Source organism: Nelumbo nucifera, chromosome 1 (genome assembly GCF_055504915.1).
Source record: "Nelumbo nucifera cultivar China Antique chromosome 1, China Antique-T2T, whole genome shotgun sequence".
NCBI lineage: Eukaryota > Viridiplantae > Streptophyta > Magnoliopsida > Proteales > Nelumbonaceae > Nelumbo > Nelumbo nucifera.
Window position 1 is genome coordinate 146,639,196 of NC_142649.1, and position 24,566 is coordinate 146,663,761.

A 24,566-nucleotide genomic window follows, 5' to 3' on the forward strand; every position below is an offset into this window, starting at 1 on the left:
CAAAGCGAGACAAGAAAACTAACAAAAACAACAAAATACAAACAAAGACCAATCAAGGAGGATGTGACTGACTTGTGAGCCTCTAGAGTCTGAAGCCATCCTAAGGTCCTCATCCAAAAGATCAACAAGCCATCTGGGAGTTGATTTTACATCCAATAATAATATGTAATTGGCACAGGGAATTTAGAATTTACCTTTTATGAAAATTTCCGCAAATTTTGTTCTAGTTGATTTTACATTACAAAATGATACAGTATGACTGAATCAGGATTAGCCTGTACATGATTTGCATCAGGACCAATGATATTTTGCCCCCCTATTGTAGCTAACTTAATAAAGAAGCAATATGCCTGACAAGTGACAACAACACTCTCTCCAGGACCAGGACCAATCACTATGTTCAAAGAAAACATAATTATAAAAGGTTGTACTTGGTTTTGATGGGCCTTGTGGGCCGAAAACCAAGGCTAGGCCTGGACTTTTAGTATGAATAATGTCGCAATTCACAAATGATGCTTGACCCATCTAGCACTAGCACTCTATCAGAACTTTAATTAGGTGATAAGCGTCCCAGAAGATAAAGTGCGTGTTCAAGGGTCTCTTTAAATCTATCAATTTTGAGCCTAAGATCCTGGCCGTATAGAGACGCTGAATCGGTGATTACGGGGTGATCTCGACCGTATATTTCCACGAGTGTGCTCTCGTCCGGACTGATCCGGTACTCTATGTAATGTAGACCCATCTGGCGGACCGGCCCACCAAAGTGAGCGTTGGAAGGGCGGTCCAGACCCCATGGCACCACCTGCACCAGCACGGCTCCTGCAGGCAAGAACACGGCGTTTGTGAGTCCCGTCCCATGAGCCCCCACCAGAACGCTACATGAATTCACCAACTCAGACATCTTCTGTAAGTTGGACTTCCGGCCAGGCGAAATCACGGTGACTCGGAATCCTAGTTCCTTCGCCACCCTCACCATATCACCTTCATTCAAGAACTTCATTGAATTCCTGCGTGAAATTATGATGAGATTGAGCTTTTCTATCTCGAATTCATGCTTTGTTTTCAGGTTGAATGACTCTCGAAGGAACCTCTTGAAGTCTAGCATGGAGTATCCACCCGGAATACTACTAGTGTTGCAAGAGAGGTTGTCGTGGTACTTGAGCCCAATCACAGCTCCGGGAAAGCAATGCACCCTGTCGTCTTTGCCTGAATTGATGATCCCATACCGCGATAATTTGGAAAGATAGGGACCGAATTTTCTGACCCACCAAGGCTTGAAATCAGTGATGATGAACCTGATACGGGACCGGAAATGGCGGCATGTGATGAATAGGGGGATGATGATTTCGTTGAATTCATGGAAGAGGTTGCCGGTGAGACCGCCGGAGGAGAATATAGCAGCAGGGACCTCGTGGGTGATATCACACCGCGGAGGGCTATAGCTGTTCGGTGTTCTGATCTCCACTGGAGTTACTTGTTTCATGCTGTTCTCGTCTCCCTTCTTCGCGTATGGTCGAACAGTATGACGCAAATTAGGAAGAATCTGATTGGATGACTCCAGATGAACTGTTATGGTACGCAGGTCAATCTTCACAGGCTGGTTGGCAACGCAGACATCAGAATGTAGATCAGAGTCGCATGAGAATCCGATGGTATCGAGCTCCACTCGATTTCTTCCTGTTTGCAACTATATATAGTTTCATTTTCCGTTCGTATAGAAACTAAACACACACACACACACACAGAGAACCTCGTACTAATCTTCTCAGATAGAACTTCAGAGGATCCTCCTCTTCGATGATTCCTGTGTCTCCGTCGACGTCTCTGCTACTGACGACGAATCTCTCACCCCAACCTGCTAGCCGGTGCTCCCCTTCATATCAAAACAACAAGAATTAGAAATGGGGTACCCGTTTCTAGTTTTCATCAATCAACTTGAAGTACTGAACACTATTACTTATAACAAAGTAAGCTCTATTTTAGTACTAACCAACGCTTAACAACCAAGTTATTTCTCTGAACAATATCCTCCTGTAATTAATTTGATTAATCCATATTTTATTTAATCATCGTAATCGATCAAGAAGATCAGAAAATTAGAAATGGGGGGTACCCATAATAAACCACATCAGAAACAAAGGAAAGAGGAAAAAAAGAGTCAGGTGAATTACATAAATCGACGGAGGAGATATCAGATTGGAAGAGCACGGCGTAGAGCAGAGGAAGGAGAAGTAAGGCTAAGCAAGATACAGTACAGAAGGCCAGCCTTGGTGATTCATTCGCCATTCTCCACTGACCCGGAGAACATGGTGATCATCTCAGCTGTTAAAAGAAGAGGAAGTTGCAGATGTGGAAGAATCTCCTAATACAACTACGTACAGGAAGTACAGCAATAAATAAATCATAAAAACAAAGAACATGGTGGGAAGTCCACGCTCCCTGCTACCCTGTTTCTGCTGGTTCTCTTTTATTAGATCATTTACTTGGTCTTTGTTTAGTGTTGCAGAAACTGCCTGCTAACGTGCTAATGAGGTTTTTGAATTCGTTTCTTCTTCAAGACTTGGGATTGAATCCAACCTTCACCAGGAGCAATCTGGAGTTGCAGTTGGTGGCTCCTTACCAGCTTATTCGGTTCATCAAGCAAAAAAGGAATAAAATTTTGGTAAATTGTAGATAGGTACCCTCAAAGTTTTAGGGGTATCCTGGATTTCCTGCCTGAATTTTTAAATGTGTCAATTTATTACCTAAACTTTCATAAATATATATTTAAGTCCAACTCGTGTTAATGGGAAAGGCAAAATTATAAAAATATCCATATTCTGATTTTCTATTTTCAATATTAGGCTGCATTTGGCATTTCTTATTTTAAGGACTTATCTCCTATTTATTGTTAAAATGGTCCTATGAACACTGAGATAAAGTTCTTAAAATAAAGAACGCCAAATGCATCTTATGCCTATGGACTTCAGATACAAACCAGTGGCAGCAAAGCAAGCTCACCCAGACTATTCATTGGGGATAGTCTCACTTTTGGACACTTACTTTGCCATTGTGGTTTGTGTTCAAAGTCTATAGGTAAAAGAAAGATGAACGGTAAAAAAGTAGAATCAAAATATGGGTATTTTTGTAATTTTACCCTCACCTTAATGTTAGTTTAATGGAATTGGATTTAAAGGCTCAGTTTGGAAGCAGTATAAATATAAATATGTATATAGGTTAAGAAATGTAAAATAAAATGTACATATTTTTATTTGCACTCTTTCCAAACTAAGCCTAAATGTATATTTTTTTTGGAAATTCAAATACTAAAGTGGCACATTTGAAAGCTCAGGAATTAAGAATAGAATTTTTTCTAAAATATAGGGTACCTATCTGCAATTATCTATAAATTTTTGCATCAGTTTTTGTGATAGATGAAAAGGTTAAAAAAATGACAAGCCAGGTGATCCCTTCTTTCTTCTTTCTTGACAATGAATCAGTCTTTGCTCAATGTTTTCCAACAATCATTTTACCTGAAACCAAACACTATAAGAAATAAAAAATTTCAGACAATCATTCCTTTTTTTTTTCTTAATTTTACAAGCAACTCAATTGAGCCTACACGCCATTCTTTTTCAATCCCCAAAAGTGATGAAATAGGTCAATAACCATGGGTCAATCCTTGTAGAAAAATTTATACCAAGGAGAATTAATAGAACACAACACAAGCTTACCATTTAGGCTTAGGATTTTGGAATTTCGAATTTGACTTCTTATTTGGGGCCCACAACCTGATATGTTTGTATTTATTTCGTATTTTCCAACTATATAATTGTCATCCTCAATATTTTAAATTTTAGGCATAAATAATAATTTTTTATTGGCCTTAACTAAGTGATATCATCATAATTAAACCTTGAAAAATGATGGGTATCATATTTATTTCCAAATTAGGTAGAAGTGACAGAGATTATTTTGTTAAATATTGGTGAGACAGCAGAAATAAATCAATAATGAAAAGGGAAAAGAACAAAACGATTAGAAATACGATTTGATATTACATACATATTCATCAAACGTGAAGGGTGACTGGTAAACAGCTTGGGGCTTTTTAATTCTACAACTAATTTTTATATTTATCTAAAGAATACGATATTACAACTAGGAAAAGGTAGTCTCATGACTCATCAGGTCGACAAGGCCTCTTAGCTGGATGGCCCTACATGTTTAATTTCTTCAGGTGAACTAACCAGGTGGCTAATCTGGATGGTTCATCAGATAACGGATTGGCCATGCATTCAATTTTAATTAAGGGCATCTTTGGAACTGATGCCGTTTCCTCGGAAAATGGAGTCATATCGGTGCCAATACAGGAGATTCGGTGCTGGGGAAAATGATGTCTGTTTGGGTGGGCGTTTTTTCAAAAAGGAAAAAAAAAAAACTTTCTTAGAAAATGACACTGGTTTTACCAAAGAAAAAGAAAATAGCTCTAAAAAAACAGAATCAGTTCTAAAATTATCTAAGGCTCAGTTTGGAAGGAGTATAAATATAAATATATACAGTATAAATCTATACAAAATATAAGGTTTTACATTTTACATATTTGTATTTGTACTCCTTCCCAACGGAGCCTAAGGTGTAGTAGAAGTGATTGCAATTAGGGCTGTAAACGGATTAAGGGGAATTTGGTAAAGGGTATATCTGATCCAATCTGATAAAAAATCCAACTGATCTGAATCTGATAAAAATCGGTTGAGTTTTCAAGTGTATGATTTGAATTCAAATTCAAATATCTTATCAGATATCTGATTCGAATTTGATTGAATTGGAATTGTAATAAAAAATTATGATATAAATTTGTATACTATAATAATATATAATTATATAAATAATGTAATATTTTATAATTAATGGATCGGATCAGATTGGAGCATATCTGAATTCGATCTGTTAACTAAACGATTCAACTTTTCTGATCCGATCCGATTTGTTAGGATCAAGGAAGATATCCGAATCCAGTTCTTATCGGATCAAATTCAGATTCGAATAAGATCTGATCCGATTTATTTGCAGCCCTAATTACAATTGGGATGTGCCATGGGGGTGTGTTCTGTGGGATGTCCTGTGGGTATGCTAGGTGGGAGCAAACATGATTATAAGTTGAAATTGACTCCCCCACAAAATGCACCCCACAAAATATCTCAAACGTGGGGAACATCTCTCCATGACAAACTTTGCTATTTTATTTTTTTAAGGTAAAATTACAGGGTGTTTTATTTTGGAAGTAACGATATATATATATATATATATTTTTTTTAAGATATTTGTATTGATACTTAAGGGCTTCAACTTTCATTTGTGACAACAAGATACCTTGTACTTTCAGATCCTTGATCCTTCTTCTAATTGAAAGAGTCTCAATGTTATTGTGCCTTTCCGGTGATAGACGGCTTAGTATTTAGATGCTCCAAATCTGCATACAAGAAAAGTGAGAGCAGCAATACAATAAAGGACCCAAGACACTGAATCCACTTGAGCAATGCATAGAATGGAATGGCTAAATCCGATTGAACTGAATAAAATGGGGGTTATTAATCCTGTGTCAAGGTCTCTTTTCTCTTATACGATTTCCCTAAGATGAGATGCCATTAAATAGAGGTTAGTCCAATGCTTCTTTCCCTACTTTTGAGGCGAAAACATAATAAATTTATACATCGGAAACAAGACCAATTCAAGCTCCTTCGAATTGAGACAAGTGTTTCATTGAGGAGGGATCTCATTACTTGATCATCCGGTCCCTACACCAAGTCAAATGGCCTTTTCATTGACCATTGACCTAATAAGAGTTGGAAATAGAATCCAATGTAATCCAATAATAGTGGCATCAAAATTCATATTTCAAGTAATTGACCAAGTGAATTCGAAGGGTAAATTCTGATTTATTTTTGTTTGCAGTGATATCTCATTTGCCCTGATGCAAACGTAGGCCGGTGTAAATTCTGATTTATTTTTGTTACCTATTTTTATTTTATTTATTTACATTGGAGATAAAGTAAAATAAAACCTGAACCAAAGTAAATATTATCTAAAACAGATGTAAACCAGAATTTGCATTCTTCTTATTTGCACTCTAATGCATTTGTATTAATACAAATGAAATTTCATCACGTTGGGATCTGCTCCTCACAGAGAGCATCTCACACTGATTTCACAGACACATTCCACCGTGTATCGAGAACATCTCCCATGAATAATAATACATAAATACAGGCTGAGTTGGGTCAGGTTGAGGGTCAACCAAAGCCCAACCTCAAGTTTAGGCTTAGTCTGATTCAAGATTAAGTGCAAGTTTATCAACCTAAGCCCAACCTGAGCTTAACTCAACATCTCAAGCTAGGTTTGGGTTTGGGTGTGTTGAACTTTGTAGCCCAATTTTCAAAGCTCAGATCCGCTCCTTGTAGAGCGCACCTTACCAGGATGTCACAGCCCCATCCCACCGTGTAATGGGAACATTTCCCCATGAATAACGACACAAATGATGATATGTTCCCAATACACAGTGGGATAGGTCTGTGAGGTCCTTGTGAGGAGCAGATCCCGATTAAGTAGAATATATTAGGGGTGCTCATGGTTCAGTTTTTTGAACCAAACCAACCTGATCAATTTTTTAAATATCTGAACTGAAACCGAACCAATGCACTCAAAATTAAAAAAAAAAGGGAAAAAGCCTTCCCTCTTGCAGTCTTGCATCCCTAGTTAGTTCAATTTTGAATACCCAATCCACCTCGTTCATTTTATTTCTTTTTTCTTTTGTATCCTCAAAACAAATGATTTCTATCTATATAGAAACATGTCAATAAAGCCCAACAGCCCTAGTGAAGATGTGGATGATTTTACTTATTTATCAGCAAAAGAAGCATACAGACAACCAAAACCATTTCATGCATGGGAGAATAAAAATGCTAATGAGTAGCGTGCTCTGCAAATGTCACCTATATGAATCATAGTAGGGTTCACCGGTTCAGGTTGTTTTGTTTACAAAATTTCCAATGCCTTGATCCCATGATTAAGCAGAAGTCCTTGAAAAGCACAGCCACTTGGCTGCATCTTTGACATGGCAGTGTGCTGCAAAATTGGGTATCTGTGATGGGAGGAAGACATCTCGAGTCTCTTCCAAAGGGATGGATTTCAGACCTTCAGGTCCTTAGACATGACCTTCCACAGCTGAAATTATCAAAAAAAAGTCAGCACTTAAATTTTCTCGAAGACAATAATTTGTTCAAGACAAACAAAGGAAGATAGGAATGCCATAATCATACTAAACCTTTGTTCAAAAGAAAAAAAGAAATAGGAGATGGATAATTTCACAACCTGTTGAATAGATGTTCCCTGTGGGTGATTGATTATAGGACAGATCGATATCGATATGGCAGCAGAGCGAAGCTTTAAACCATCTTCTTCCCATTTAGACATGGATTTCAGACCTTCAGGTCCTTAGACTTGACCTTCCACAGCTGAAATTATCAAAAATAGTCAGCACTTAAATTTTCTCGAAGACAATAATTTGTTCAAGACAAACAAAGGAAGATAGGAATGCCATAATCATACTAAACCTTTGTTCAAAAGAAAAAAAGAAATAGGAGATGGATAATTTCACAACCTGTTGAATAGATGTTCCCTATGGGTGATTGATTATAGGACAGATCGATATCGATATGGCAGCAGAGCGAAGCTTTAAACCATCTTCTTCCCATTTAGACTGTGGAGCAGTAGCTCCAGCAATAAATGCCTGCACAGTGCATATTTATAGTATAATACACAAGTATGATTTTACAATATTGGCACAACGAGTGTACCTGAGACCTTCATCTTCCTTGATTTTGATCGTGCAAGTAGAGTATAAGGTTGCCCCATCTATACAATAAAAAACCAGATAGAGCAGAATTTGATAACTGAAGATGGTCCTTGTTCTCATATAAAGTAGATATATCCAGATGAACGCTTAAAATAGCTACTAAAAGAAATTACCCACCAACAACATTAAATCAAAATTTTGTCATCTACTACTATAACCTTGATCAAAACATCATTAGGTCAGTCCCATGGTCTATAAAAGAATTTATAGTCATGTTCTTAGTAATTAAAAGCAAAAAGCAACTTAAATGACAATGTGCTTCACCTTAGATATCCAAGCCAAAATATGAAATAAAATTGTCACCACTTAATCATTCCATGGAGCAGCATAGTAATAACTTTGAAGCCTACTATTCCAAGCCCTTCCCTCTCCATCTCCCATCAAAATTTCTTCTCTAATGGTTCAAACTTTGGAGGGGAAAAACTTAATTAATAGAGTTAGAACCAAACACAAGTATGATTGTCAAAGAATTAAAATAAATAAACAAACTTGTATGACTGTCAAAGAATTAACCAAGACAAAATCAGTCCTATAGTAAATATATTCTCTTTCTCTTGCATCCCTAGTTCAAACCACAACCACAACCATGCAATTTGCATCATAAAAACCACAACCACAAGTTCATAACTATAAAAAAATTAAGAACATAAGGTTCACAACCACAAGTCTACAAGGACCACAACTATAAAAAAACAGGTTCATAGTTTCACACTTCACACTTCACAATTACAAACACAAGTTCCATAACCACTCAACCACTTAATCATCAATGTTGACAAGAAGATGCTCCTCGATCAAAGATAACATTTCTTCAATAGAAAGACAAATGCAAATTATAATTACTATAGCAAAATAAACATGAACAAGAAAAACAAAATTGAAAAACACAAACTTTACCTGATTCCATATTTTCAAGCTCATCTAAGCTCTCCTCTATATAAAGATAACCACGTGACATTCACAACCAATCTTGTCCACAAACGATAGCTTCTACCATTCTTGGAGTTAGAGAACTATGAAATGAATCAAGCACATGACCTCCAATACTAAAAACTTACTTAGATGCAACTGTTGACACATGAATAGTTAATAAATCTTGAGCCGTCAAAGAAAGCACTTGATATTTAGAGAAATTAGTTTTCCACCAAGCAAATATGTCAAATGATTTACTTTTTGGATCTTCACATTCCTCCCCTAAATATTTACCCAATTCTGTTTTGTTCTTTACATCTCCTTGGCCTGCTTTTTGCTTGCTAATAATGAATTCATGAAATCAACAACATCCTCCACATTCTCAACTTCCATATCATTTGGATCCTTAAATTGATTACTTGAGTGAATATTAGAAAATGACTGGGCTAAATTATAAAACTCATGCATAGAAATCAAAACTTGTTTCACCTTCTCATTGCTAAATTATAAAACTCATGCATAGAAATCAAAACTTGTTTCACCTTCTCATTTAGCACTTTAGCAGTATTAACATCATATGACTCACTAATAACCTAATCCACATTTTCCAATTTACATAGGGGATCAAGAATAATAGTAATGAATAACATGGTGTTGATATTATTGACATTTCCCCAATACTTGTCATACTTCCTCTTCATCTTGGAAGTCATAAAACTAATAGAGAAATCATCACTCTTATACTTTTGAAAAAGAACAATTTCAATACCATAAATTTCTTTCATGTATTCATTTCTAGTTACATAAAGTGAGCTAGTTTCATAGAAAATTTTAAGAATAGGTAGCAAATCACGAGCATATTCCCAATTTTCATCAGTAGACAAATCCTTGCTTTTAACATGAGTAAGATAATCTAAATACCTACTATCAACACTTTCTAATAAATCAAACACCTTTTGAAGTTTCAAAGCAAATTCCAGCATTAAGTAAGTAGAGCTCCACCTAGTTTCAACATCTAGGCAAACAAGATCCCTACTCACTATCTTTTCTTTCTCCATACAATCCTTAGATCTTTGCAACCTTACTGGTGAAGATCTTACATATTTCATTGTAAAATGAATCTTGCAAATAAAATCATCTACCTATGACAACCCTTCTTTGACAATTAAGTTCAAAATATGTGCACCACATCTCATGTGTAAGAACTTACTTTTTAAGACACTTCACTTCCAATTATTAAGTCTTTTCTTCGGATATTGAATCCCTACATCATTAACTTGCATTGTCCATCATTACAGTGAACACTCTTTCAATGCCCCAATCAAATAAGCACCTCTCAGTGGCCTTACCAATTATCTCTCCTGAATGACTAGAAATTGGACAAAATTTTAAATTTTTTTGTGCAATTTCCATTCATCGTCAATGAAATGAGCAGTGGCATACATGTAACTAAGGTTTTGAGATGATGTTTGTGTGTCTGTAGTGAGGCAAACCCTTGATGATAGTTTTTTAAAAAATCATTTTAACATTTTCTTTTCTTCTACATAAAGACTATAACAATCTCTAGCTACTATGTGGCGTGAAGGAACTACAAATCTTGCTTAAAAGGTAATTCATCTACAATAAGCATCATAACAAGTTTCTTTCTACATTCATCTTCATCAAACTTGTAAGACATAAGTGATGGTGTGCTGCTCCCCTCTTTAGAACTTTGAAATAAAGCTTCCAAAATCTTGTCGCTTATCTATATTATTAAGGGGATACTGTTTACATCTAGACAGTGATTACTTAAGAAACTAGTATCATTTGTAGATGGACAAGTTAGGTCTTTACCACAATAATTACACTCTGCCCTTTGTTCACTTTTGTTCTTACAGTTAAGTTTAGTAAAATGATCCCACACCCAAGATTTTTTTTCTAGAAGTGGTATAAACTTTTGAATCAATCTCTGAACTAGATAGAAAAGATGAATTGCCTGCATTACTTGAAAGTGCAGGAGATGGGTTTATGCTTGTGGTTTTAATTAGATGATTGGCACTTTGACTCTATGTCATTGTATTGTTATCACCCATACTTGACATATCTGATAAATAAAAAAAGCATATGTTTAATTAGAAAAAATAGACATTATTTAAGCCAAAAATCCAAATTCTCCATAAAATCAGAAAAAATACACATACGATTTATGTCTATTTAAGCCTAAAATAAACATAAAATCAGGAATCATCTCATCTCTAATTTTCCATGTTAAATCAAGAATCATCTTTGTTATTTATGCAAATAGAAAATCCAAAACTAGACTACTATTTATTCCAAAAAAAAAAAGCATTTAATCATTCATTTATTCTATGTCTTAACAATCCGAAAAAATGAAAAATATACTACTGTTTAGGAAAGAAATATAAACATTCATTCATAATATATAATATAATATATATTAGTATATATATACTGATCGGTTCGGTTAACAGAAACCAAACCGGAACTATCCGTTTTTTAAATATATCAAACCAAAATCGAACTGACCAAATTTTCGATTTGGTTTCAGTTGGTTTTTTCAAAATTGCAATGTTAAGGTTCGGGCTACCCAAGGTCTCAACCCCATGCCTAACCTAAGTTTGGGTTAGGCCTGAGTTTTATGGGCCAGCTGGTAGGGCTTGAATTGGGCCTATCAAAATTGCAATGTTGGCTCCTTTTGTGTCAAAATCTTTTAACATTACCCATACGGATCTCCACTTACAAGCTTCTTTCCGCTTTTAATTCTCTTAACAATGCCCATGCATCACACACGAGTGCTGACTAGTAAAACATTCCACGTGTTACCCACCTTCCGTTTCATCCATCCTCATTTTCTTTCAAGATCCCCATTCTAACTTTCTCGATTTCTTTTATAATTTTTTGGGTAAAATACAAAAACTTTCCCTGAGTTTTTTTTGACAATCATAAAATCCTCGTATTTTCATTTTAATAGAAACCTCCCCTATACTTTTTAGAAAACATGCAACTACCTCCCTTCCTTGGTTGAAAAGCCGATTTAATGTGCATGCTTTTTTAAATGCCTATTTTGCCCTTATGTGTATCTATTTAGATATAAATTTATTAAAATACCCACCAAAACACTGTTCATTTTCTTAGAACCAAATCCGCCAGCCTTCTCTCTCTCAAGTTTGTTTCACTGTCTTTTGTTTGCCATATCCATCGCATACCCCTGGCCTTAATCAATTCTAGAGTCTCCTTAGCGTGTCTTGAAAATGTTTTAGTGGATTGGCAACGGTACGAAACCCACCATTATAGTAAACGGAAGCATTTTAGTAGAATTTTTGGAGATCAAGTGCTCTGTAATTAAGTATCTTCTGTGCTTCTAGTAGGCAGTAATGAAGATCTAAATCTCCTCTGTGCTTCGAGCATCTTTTCTACTTTTCAAGCAAGATCTAAATCCCTTCTGTGCTCTGTAATCAATGTTTCGTCAAAATTTAGAACACCATAATCAAATTAACACATATAGGTGAAATTAAAAAATTTTGAATTACCCGTGTAATTGAGAGTATAAGACAAACCATTGCAACCACAAGCCTTGACACCAAACTTGAGAAACTAGCTTTGTCATTTCTCTAATAGATGGCGTAGTCTAACGACTACAACGTCTATTAGACCATTAGCATAAGTATTTGTTACAGCTCTGGACCAACTTGTAAATATTATTTCTAGCTGTTTTTACCCTTGCTTTGATCTGCTCCAATTATGCTCATTTTTTTAGTCTTATCACCAGTTCCTACATTCCAAGAGAAAATACATTTTGCTGTTAAAAACACTCAAAACCAACCAAAGTCTAACTGTTTAGAAGATGATTCTCACCTTTGCTCGGTTGATGGGTCGAAGAAGAAGAACCTTTGTCGCTGAAGTCGAAGCCCATGAGATTGGAGATGGTGTCGAATTCCGATTAGAGGTCTTGCAATGCCAAATTATGACTATGCTTCACATCAATGAAATCGGAGATGATAGCTTCTCTGCACATATTTGGTTCAGATAGAGAAACAAATATCAAAATCAAATAAACCCAGAGTGATTCCACCACACACGCCTTTCATTTATAATGCATTCGTTATACTTACATCCCTGAACCATCCATCCAATAATACTAAAAACGAACAAAATCGTAACTTTGCTTTTTCTTTATGGTGCAAACATCTCTAATGGAGGGCAAATGAAAGGACGAAGAAGAAGAATACATAATGTATGATGGAGATCATGGGTGATGAAGAGGGGCATGTTTTGAAAATTTAATCAATAAGTAAGGACATTTTAGTCTTTTACATGAGAGAAGACTGGCGACTCTGGTCCTGGGTTCTCGAGAAAAAATAAAGTGTTTTGAAGGATATTTTAATAAATCTAGCGTAAGGGCAAAATAGGCATTTAGAAAAAGCAAGCACATTAAATCGGCTTTTCAACTAAGAAAGGGAGATAGTTGCATATTTTGTAAAAAGTACAGGGGAGGTTTTTGTTAAAATGAAAATACAGGGGAAGTTTTTATAATTGTAAGAAAACTCAGGGGAGGTTTTTGTATTTTACCCTAATTTTTTCACACCAATGAGTAATGAACGTAACGTAATACACCTAAACGTCTTCTTTGTTGCTTTGTTTTCTCTAATGAACCAACCCTTAAAAGGAGTTGTTCTAATAATAAAACAGATTTGACTTTTTTTTTTTTTAGGCTAAAGAGATATTATTTTGGATTCTTAGCCACTTAGCCGAAATTATAGGAAATGATTTTGGATTCTCCCAATAAAAAGAAGTTTAGATTGGATAGATGGAAACTAAAAATAGGAACTATAGTGCTTTTCTGTTTTCTTCTTCTTCTCCCCCTCCTTCCAATTCCCTTTTCATCATCTTCCTTTCAAATTAAATTTGTCTTGGGTTTTGGATATTTCTTCACAGACGTCTATTCAAGGATGTTAACTTCTCTCTTCCACCCTATTTGCTTTTTTAGAACAATTAACAATCTTAGTAGCCCAAAAAAGGGAAAAATTCCCAATTAGTACTAGTGCCATTTTCGTCTCTGAACTTTAAAATCTGACAATTCAATACCTGAACTTTTAAAACCTACCAATAGGGGTGTCAATGGTATTCGAAAATCCGATTTCGAATTGGTTAGCCACGAGTATAGGGTTCCATACCCACACTCAAGCTCTAGTGTGTGTGGTTTCATACCCACACCTAGTTGTTTCTAATTTCTATTATTAGTAGTTTCTAATTTCTTTTATTAGAAGTTTCTAATTTCTTTTAAGTGGGCCAACTGACCTTATTGTTTCTAATTTTTTTTTATTTCCTATGAACCTAAAGCTATAAATAAATGTGTATGGGGCGGCAGATCATTAATCACTGAACCCCTTCTTTCTTTTCTCCTCTCTTCACTCTTCTTCTTCTTCTTCTTCTTCTTCTTCTTCTCCTCTCTCTCTCTCTCTCTCTCTCTCTCTCTCTCTCTCTCTCTTCTTCTTCTTCTTCTTTTTCTCTTCAAACCTGTATTACTTCTCTAATACAGTAAACAATTCTTCTTCTTCTTCTTTCAAGTTGGTATCAAAGCCTTTGATCTAGGGTTTCTCATGTGGATTTAATTCAGCCGACCACATGAGAATTGTTTAGGGTTGAAAATTCAGAAAGATCCATACTTTGGCTGATTCTTGGAGGTTGCAAGAAGGCTTTAGTAGCTGTCCTAAGATTGGAGAGAGCTTCTTGTAATCAGGAAGAATCAGGCAAGAATTGAGTGATCAAAATCGATTCTTGATCAAGATTAGAGGTGTCGATAAGCTTTTTCTTGGTTCTTTGATCAAGATTCAAGGTGTTGACAGTAATCGATTAATCAAGTTTGAAGACTGAACGTAGCAATTAGTTTTTTGGGCATTTTTCTTCATAAAGTAAGTACCTTTTCTTGAGATTGATACTCAAAAGGACTTTGTTATTCAGAGGTACGGATAGAAAACCTCAAGACTAATATCAATTAGTACAAGACTGATATCAATCGCAGGACAGTAGTTGACTATTATCTAACTACAAAATCATTGTCCTAGGTCGGATGTTATCAGCCTTGAAATACAGTTTTTTCTTGTCACAATAGTTTAAAGCCTCTTCTTAACTTAGAGTGGAGTACAAGAACCAGGGGGAAGGTGCTTTTGGGACTGGTGGTTCAGGTAATATCATTGAAAACACCTTTCAGATTACAACTGTTAAGTTTGATGGATCAAACTACTTAGAATGGGCCCAATCAGCCATGATGGCTCTTGAGATAGAGGAAAATTGAACTTCTTTCTAGAGGATGTGAAGGAACCCTCCAAGGAGGACCCTACTTATGCTAGGTGGATCCATGAAAACTTTTTGGTGATGACATGGCTATGCAACTCTATGCAACTACACATCAACCGAAACTACTTGTGGGCCAAAATAGCTAAGGGAATATGGGATGTTATGAAGGAAACCTACTCTAAGCCCCTTAATGTTGCTAGGGCTTATGAGCTAAAATGTGAGGTTAAAAATCTGAGGTAAGGAAAGAAACAAGCCTTTGTTTACTTTTCAACCTTAAAATCCCTGTGGCATAAAATTGATCATCTTGAAACAACTGAGTGGGAGATTCAGAAAGATGCACAAACATATAGAAAGCAGGTTGAAACTAACAGAGTTTTTGAGTTCCTAGCTGGTCTGAATTCTGAATATGACATTGTGAGACAGTAGTTGTTGACAAGAGATAGCGTGACTTTATCACAAGCCTATTCCATAGTGCACAATGAAGAAACTAGGAGAAAGGTTATGTTGCAGCAATAGGCCTCCAAATCAGCCTTGGCAGCAGTTGTACCTAAACCTAGGGGGATAAGGAGAAGAAAAAAGCTAAGAAGGACTTAGTATATGAACACTACAAGAAACCTAAACATGCTAAGGACACCTGTTGGAAGTTTCACCCTCATCTAGTTCCAGCAAAGCTTAGAAATAAGAAAGGGAAATGCTAATATGGTTGTCAACACTGATAGTACAACTTCATCAGGCACAAGAGGCACTCCTCTAGATACCCTAGTTGTAGTCCGAGCTGCTCTAACTCAAATAGAAAATGAATTTAGTAATTCAGCTTAACCTACATCAGCTCAACAGCCTACTTTATCCCTTGCTCATATTGGTACAAGAGCTTCTACTTGCCATGCTTCTATCCCAAGTAATACTAGACCTTCCTAGGTAATAGATTCAGGTGCTTCAGATCATATGACCAGCATATCTACTTTATTTAGCACCTATTGTTTATCCTCTAGGAGAAAACAAAGTTTCTATTGTTGATGGCTCTCTTGTACCAATTTCTAGCAAGGGAGACATCAGATTATCAGATACCATCACCCTATCCTTAGTTTTGCATGTTCCCAATCTTAGTGCTTACTTACTTTCAATTAGTAGTATTACTAAAAATCAAAACTGTTTGGTAACTTTTATCCTTAATCGGTGTATTTTTAAGATTTGGAAATGAAGAAGGTGATTAGTGTTAGACAGTTTTGTGTGCCCTTAGCTTCAATCAGAATGATGTACTTTATGAGTTTATTGTAAATGAATAAAGATACATATTTGATTCATGTTCCCTTGGTATGTTTCTATGTAATACCCTTAAACTGGACACTTAATGAGACTCGTGTTAGTTTAGAATGTTCACAGCCAGTGGGTCGGTCTGGGGAGACCTATCCTGACAAGGCTGACACTGTGGTGCCACCAAGTCGGTTGGGGTGGCCTGTCTCAGCTGCCAGGGTGAGACCCTAGGCACATACAGTGTAGGATTAATTGAATCTTTGAACTGGACCAAATTTCCAGTATTGCCATGGACCTTGGAGATTGATGGGCAAAACTGGAAAGTTACACCCGACCCCTAGACTCGATTATGATACTACACTAGGTGTCGGATTGGGCTGTCTTTGATGTACCAATCAGTGAGATCCTTAGCGGGGGTCAAAACCTGGGTATGTTGGGACAGTCCGAGAATTCATCTGAGTGGGTGATCATAGTGACAGGATCAGCCCCTTTGTCGGACAAAGGTAATGATCGGGGATGCACTCTCACTGATGGAAACCAAGACTGCCGGCAGCCGATTTCAACCGTTGAGATTTGTTTTGCAAAATATATTTTATATAAGATATAAAAGTATATATGTATGGTTTCTAAATTGTTTGCAAGAAGGTTTTAATTCCCGGGATCCATATAAGTGGAGAGTGCAACACTGTTCCTTGCAGCCGAGGGAGAGGTCCTCTCTTGTCGAGCAGTGTATGATCATTATGGGCTGAGAGGTTAAGTGTAAGACCATTGAGGATAACACCTAATGGGCTAATCTTGCATCTGCCCACAGTCCCTGGGTGTTACAAGGTGGCTTGGCCCAGGGAGCACTTAGTGTAAGTGTTGGGCCCATAGAGCTCATTTGATGGGTTTCAGGGGGTACACTGTCTTCAACAGTGCATTCGGCCAGGCCTTGTAACAAAGGCTAGGCTGAACCCATGTGGCTGATGTGTAGATCAATGCTTGGGTCCCACGCCATACAAGGAAGCCCAACTGGGCAGCAATTTGGAAGGTTTTTTGAGTACATAACCTTAATGGGCCTTAAGCCCATTTCGAACTGGGCTGATTTGATCAGTCATTTAAAGGGGGCGAATTCTGAAGTGGGTCAGCTAAAAGGATTGGGCTTAGACCCTATCCACTCAGAGAGTCCAAGATCTAAATAAGATTTAGATTTGGAAACCTCCTAATTAGATTATGAGACAACTGATTTGATTTGCAGATAAGATAAGGATTATCCCTTATCACTAAGGGACTTCTAACCCAAATATGATTTGGATTAGCAACTCCTAATCTGATTAGGAGCTGATCCCTTTGAGATTATAAAAGGGGAAGGGGGCGGCAGCCTTTTACATCATCAATAGCATTCTTCTCTTAAAGAAAGAGAGATTGAGAGATTTCCTGCATACTGCGAATTCTCTCCTGCCGCCACCTTCCTGCCATTGCCATTCCTTCAGTTCGATCTCCAATTCTTGGGAGCAATCAAGATTTGATCTTGATCTCAATCTTTTGGGAAAAGATTGGTTGGAGCTGTACTCACAAGCCGTCCAGTTGATTCTTGCGAAGGGTCAAGTTCTTTTGAAGAACATTGCTGATTCTGCTCCATCCTTCACTGCGCCATCTTCAGTGGGAGCAGATTTTGGATCCTTCCTTGGGCGTGAACACCTCCATTGGGAGATAGTATTTCTCCGTATCAGGTATAATCCTCTCCCACTCCTTTTGGTTCAGATCTGGTTCAGTTTATAGTTCAAGATTGATCATTGAAAATATGATTTTCTAAATAGGGAATACAATTCCCAGTTGAAGGGAGAGATAAAATTTTTGAAATTCGCCCCTTATTCCGCAATCTTTGGGCGTCCATAGGATGGATCTCTCATCCCTTCAATTAGGATTAGCCATGAGATGAATGGAGTCTACCTACTGGAACATTCATAGGGGGAGCAAAGTGAAGCAGGGAAATTGTTTGTTTCTCAGTCTTGTAGTAAGATTATACTTTGGCATAATCGCTTAGGCCATTTATCTTTTGGCTCTTTAAAGAGTCTTTTTCCAAACTTGTTTGAGTTAGTAGAAATGTCTAAGTTAAAATGTGAAAGTTGTGAACTTGCAAAACATAGTAGATCATCTTATCATTTAAGTAATAAAAGAAGCAACCTTTTGAGATTGCGTATACCGATGTTTTGGGGCCCTACCATACTCCCACCATGGGGGGTACAGATATTTCTTATTATTTGTTGATGACTATACCCATTTTTCATGTGTCTATCTTATGCATTCTCAAGATGAGGTTCCCTCTCTGACCCAAGCTTTCCATCAGATGATCCTAAGTCAATTTGAAACCAAGATCAAGATTCTTAGATCTAATAATGCCAAAGAATACTTTGCAAAATCCTTGGCATCCTAATTCCTTGATCATGGGATCATTCATCAGAGCACCTGTCCTCACACACCTCAACAAAACGGGGTTGCTGAGAGAAAAAACAAGCATATTTTAGTGGTAGCCAGAAGCATCATGCTCAACTCCAATGTTCCTATACGCTTTTGAGGAGATGCAATCCGTACAACCATATACCTCATTAATAGGGTTCCTTCACGGGTCCTAAACATGCAAACCCTGTTCAGTCTTCTATATCCAGATAAGGACCTATTCACAATTCCCCTCAAATCTTTTGGGTGTACTTCTTTTGTTCAAATTTTTGGACCTCATCGCTCCAAGTTTGATCTAAAGCCACTAAGTGTATTTTCCTTGGGTATGCACAAAATCAAAAGGGATATTGCTGTTATGAGTCAATTTCAGGGAAGCGCTTTATGTTCATGGATGTCACTTTCTTTGAGGATATGTCGTTCTATCATAAGGCTTCTCCGTAGGGGGAGAATAGTGAAGAAGGGATTTCAATTTCAGCTCCAAGAGTTCCTTTACCTGTCCCGATTACTAGGGGGAGTTGCGAAGAAGGTTGTCAAAAATGCAGGGAGTTGAGAGTGTATCACATAAAGTGGTGGAGGCAGGTTGATTCTTGTACTCAACAACAATCCAGGCCAGTTCCAACATCTTCTATAGCTCCAGATCCAGACACTACTACTACTACTTCCACTATTGATCCCACTGTTATATAGATGTTCAGCCTTCACTGACAGATGACCTTGATCTTTCAATTGATATTCGTAAAGGGAAGCACCATTGCACCTCATCTATTGCCCATTACATCTCCAAGTTCGTTTCCTATAATTGTCTATTAGAATCCTACAAATATTACTGGGCATCTATTTCTACTATTCCTATACCCAGAAAAGTGCAAGAAGCTCTTTTGATACCTGAATGGAAGGAAGCAATGCAAGTGGAGATGGATGCTCTTGTCAAGAAAAACACATGGGAACTAATTAACCAGCTTGAAGGGAAGAAACCTGCTAGATGCAGATGGGTGTTTACTATGAAATATAATGTTGATGGTACTGTAAAGAGGTATAAGGCCAGATTGGTTGCAAAGGGATTCACACAAACATATGACATAGACTATACAGAAACCTTTGCACCTATTGCAAAAATGAACACTATCAGAGTTCTATTATCCATTGTTGCAAATTTCTCATGGCCACTATTTCAGTTGGATGTTAAGAATGCCTTCCTCAATGGAGACTTGCAAGAGGAAGTATACATGGAATTACCCCTAGTTTTTATAGTACAGAAGCAGGAAAGAAAATTTGCCTTTTGAAGAAGGCCTTGTATGGGTTGAAACAATCCCTGAGAGCTTGGTTTGATAGGTTTAGATTGACTTTGGACAAATTCAGATACATACAGGCTCAGTCAGATCATAGTCTCTTTTTTAAGAAGATAGGTCATTCCCTAACTCTACTTGTAGCCTATGCAGATGACATTGTGATAATAGGAAGTGACACTAGTGAAATTAACCCTTAAACAGCACCTTCACAAGGAAATTGAAGTGAAAGACCTTGGAAAGTTACATTATTTCCTAGGAATTGAGGTAGCTTGATCTAAGCATGGCATTTTCATCTCCCAAAGGAAGTATGTTCTAGACTTATTGGAAGAAATTGGCAAATTAGAAGTGAAACCTGTTAGACAGTTTTGTATGCCCTTAGCTTCAATCAGAATGATGTACTTTATGAGTTTATTGTAAATGAATAAAAGTGCATATTTGATTCATGTTCCCTTGGTATGTTTCTGTGTAATACCCTTAAACTGGACACTTAATGAGACTCGTGTTAGTTTAGAATGTTCACAGCCAGTGGGTCAGTTTGGGGAGACCTATCCTGATAAGGCTGACACTGTGGTGCCACCAAGTCGGTTGGGGTGGCCTGTTTCAGCTACCAGGGTGAGACCCTAGGCACATACAGTGTAGGATAAATTGAATCTTTGAACTGGACCAGATTTCCAGTATTGCCCTGGACCTTGGAGATTAATGGGCAAAACTGGAATGTCACACCCGACCCCTAGACTCGATTATGATACTGCACTGGGTGTCGGATTGGGCTGTCTTTGATGTACCAATCAGTGAGATCCTTAGCGGGGGTCAAAACCTGGGTATGTTGGGACAGTATGAGAATTCATCTGAGTGGGTGATCATAGTGACAGGATCAACCCCTTTGTCGGATAAAGGTAATGATCGGGGATGCACTCTTACTGATGGAAACCAAGACTGTCGGCATCCGATTTCAATCGTTGAGATTTGTTTTGCAAAGTATATTTTATATGAGATATAAAAGTATATATATTATGGTTTCTAAAATGTTTGCAAGAATGTTTTAATTCCCGGGATCCATATAAGTAGAGAGTGCAACACTGTTCCTTGCAGCCGAGGGAGAGGTCCTCTCTTGTCGGGCAGTGTATGATCATTATGGGCTGAGAGGTTAAGTGTAAGACCATTGAGGGTAATACCTGATGGGCTAATCTTGCATCTGCCCACAGTCCCTAGGTGTTACAAGGTGGCTTGGCCCAAGGACCACTTAGGGTAAGCGTTGGGCCCATAGAGCCCATTTGATGGATTTCAGGGGGTGCACTGTCCATAATAGTGTATTCGGCCAGGCCTTGTAACAAAGGCTGGGCCGAACCCATGTGGCTGATGTGTAGATCAATGCTTGGGTCCCACGCCATACAAGGAAGCCCAATTGGGCAGCAGTTAGGAAGGTTAAGTGAGCACATAAGCTTAATGGGCCTAAAGCCCATTTCGAACTGGGCTATTTTATTAGTTAATAATGGGGCGAATTCTGAGATGGATTAGCAGATAGGATAGGGTCTTGACCCTATCCACTCATAGAGTCCAGATCTGAATGTGATTTAGATCTAGAAACCTCCTAATGAGATTAGGAGAAAGCTAATTTAATCTGCAGATATGATAAGGGTTTATCCCTATCATCCAAAGAGAGGTCTTATCCAAATATGACTTGGATAAGCAGTTCCTAATTGGATTAGGAGCTGATCTTTTAGGTTAACAAAAGAAGGAGGGGGTGGCTGCCTTTAGGAGACACATAATCAGATCCTCTTCAGAGCTGAAATCACAGAAGAAAGATTTCTGCAATCCCTGCAAAATTCTTTCTTGCCGCCTCCTTGTTCTTGCCGCCCTATTTGCTAGTTCGATCTCCAGTTGTGGGAGAAGTCAAGATTCGATCTTGACATCAGTTCTTTGAGAAAGAATTGATAGGAAGCTGTGCTCACGTGCCATCCTACTGATTCTTGCGAAGGACAGAGTTCTTGGAGAAGAACATTGCTGATTCTGCTCCATCCTACACTGCGCCATCTTTAGTGGGAGCAGTCTTTGGATCCCTCCTTGGGCGTGAACACCTCCATTGGGAGATATTACTTCTCCGTATCAGGTATAATCCTCTCCTACTCCTTTTGGTTCAGATCTGGTTCAGTTTATGGTTCAAGATTGATCCTTGAAAATATGATTTTCTAAATAGGGAATGCGATTCCGAGTTGAAGGGAGAGAAAAATTTTTAAAATTCGCTCCCTTATTCTGCAAGATATGGGCGTCCATACAATGGATCTCTCATCCCTTCAGTGGTATCAGAGCCAGGTTCAAATCTTGAACCAATTTGTTTCAGATCTGAACCTGCGCAAATGGTCAGAAGGTGTTCTACCCAATTTGCGCAGATATGGGTTTTGGGAAATTTGTTCCCAAAATTAATGGGCGAATAATCTGAAATTAATTTTACATAAATCTGATTATTATTTAGAACAGTTCTTTATGTTTTTCTTGATTTATGGGCTGTTCGTACAAGAGGAGATCGAAATCTTGATTTGCGCAGGGAACCTGCAAGATTTGCAGTTTCTTGATTTATTCATTACATTTGGTCTGTAAATAATTTTTTTTTTATTTTCTAGACTCAATGTATTATGTATTCGATCTGATGTAATTATTAATAGAAATAGGATTTCTATTTATTTTATTCTGGATCGAAGATGGCGGCGCAAAAAAGGAGATTTCGCAGATGGGAGAATCGCTATCTGTGATTTGCAGTTTGTGAAATTGCATTCTGTGATCTAACCTCTGTTTTGCAGAATGAATTGTACGAACAGCCCTGGATTGACTGATTCTTGATTTTCTTTTATCAATATTTAATTTCAGATTATTTTCTTGAATTAAATATTCAATTAAAGATCAAACCCTAGACCCATTCGAACCAAGATTGGTTCAAACTGTTTGGACCAAATCTAGGGTTTAATAAAGGCTGAAAGTCAACCCTAATTTTCCCACTAATGGGTATGAGGATTGATGTTTAATTAAATGGTTAATTCGGCCCAACCTGTAAAGGCCAAGTTTTAAAAGGTTAAAACTGCTAAAAGTCCACTTAACATTTAAAGCTATATGGACTGAACCATTCGGCCCATATACCTAGATACTATTAATGGTTAATATTATGGATTTAAAATGGGCTTCGAATGGGCCTTACAGATGATTAATTGATTGGATCAATTTATCCCTACATAAGATGTATGGATGTGTGATGTGCTACGTACATGGGCCATAAGTGCTTGACCCATGCTCAATCGACAGTGGCTCTTGCGCACACCATGGCTGAATGCACATCATTGTCATGATGTCCCTTTTGGTCATTGGATGACCTCCCTCAGTGGTGGGCCCCACACCTCATCAAGAGGTCACGTGCGGAACCCTAGCCGATTTAGGCCCACAAAAATCTGGCTTTATGAATGTCAGTGGGAGCCACTTTGGTTTGACCTAAAATTAGAATTAGGGCGTAATTAACTGTTCCCTCCATCTAATATGAGTGCATGTGATAGGGAGATTCATATGATGAATTCTCTAAAGGCCTTCCATCATTAGCATGAGGATGGGCCCTTTAGTAATGAGGAAACACACCAGAAAATGGGCTATCCATTTGCCGTTGGGCTTGTCTGAGTGTTTCATAAGATGACAGGGTCGTCATAGACCGATGTGGGAGGGGCTTCACCAGAAAATGGGAACTCTCTCACGGTACCTTGGCGTTCATGAATATGATGGGTAAGCACTCACTGGACAGAAAGGTTTACCTGAAAACGGCTCTGAACCTTGTCTGATAGAGGCCAAAAGGGAAAACTCATATGATGAGTGGATATGATCCTTCATAGAAAGGTGGTGGGGTTATGCAGCTGAAACAGTTGGCTCAATGCACCCTATGTGATTTCCCACATTTCCAGAGACAACCCGTAGTCTCCGTCACTGAGAAAGGAGGGAAATCTTAGAGATGAATAAATGGAAATGGAACGTAGATTAAAATCCATATCTCTGAAATGAACATGAATCAAATTAGGTTGTGGACTGATGTTTGCTCTTTTATTCAGAAAATGTTAAACGGATCATTTGCAAAATTGCTTGATGACAACAAGTTGAAGGGCCCAAATTATGCAGACTAGTACAGGAACCTTATGTTGGTCTTAACCTCTGAAAAGTTGGATAAGGTAGCCAAGAATCCTGCCCCGGATCGTCCGGGAGATAGGGCTTCCGAGGCCTAGAGAAGGGAATACCAAGAATGGGAGGAGAAAAACTCCCTTGCCCGCTGCTATATCATTGCCTCTTTAGACAATCCAATTCAGAGGCAGTTCGATCAGATCGAACTAGCTAAGGACGTACTGGATAGTCTGAAGGCAATGTACGAAGAACAGAATCGTTCTACTCGGCAGAAGGTCTTGAAACAGTTCATGACTGCGCAGATGTCCAAGAGCCAACAAGTTCACGACCATTGT

The 24,566-nt window shown here is 37.8% G+C and overlaps 1 protein-coding gene across 1 annotated transcript; it reads right to left on the reverse strand.

Moving 5' to 3' along the window:
• Positions 1-182: 182 nt before the first annotated feature.
• Positions 183-8,424, reverse strand: LOC104588320 (alpha-1,3-arabinosyltransferase XAT3-like). Its single transcript, XM_088894612.1, has 9 exons — positions 8,159-8,424; positions 7,836-7,893; positions 7,640-7,768; positions 7,351-7,493; positions 6,972-7,203; positions 5,353-5,452; positions 2,172-2,322; positions 1,751-1,873; positions 183-1,677 (listed from the first exon to the last, which is right to left on the reverse strand). Exons 7-9 carry the CDS (start codon positions 2,284-2,286, stop codon positions 551-553), a joined length of 1,365 nt encoding a protein of 454 aa, XP_088750738.1. The 5' UTR covers positions 2,287-2,322; positions 5,353-5,452; positions 6,972-7,203; positions 7,351-7,493; positions 7,640-7,768; positions 7,836-7,893; positions 8,159-8,424; the 3' UTR covers positions 183-550.
• Positions 8,425-24,566: the final 16,142 nt, after the last annotated feature.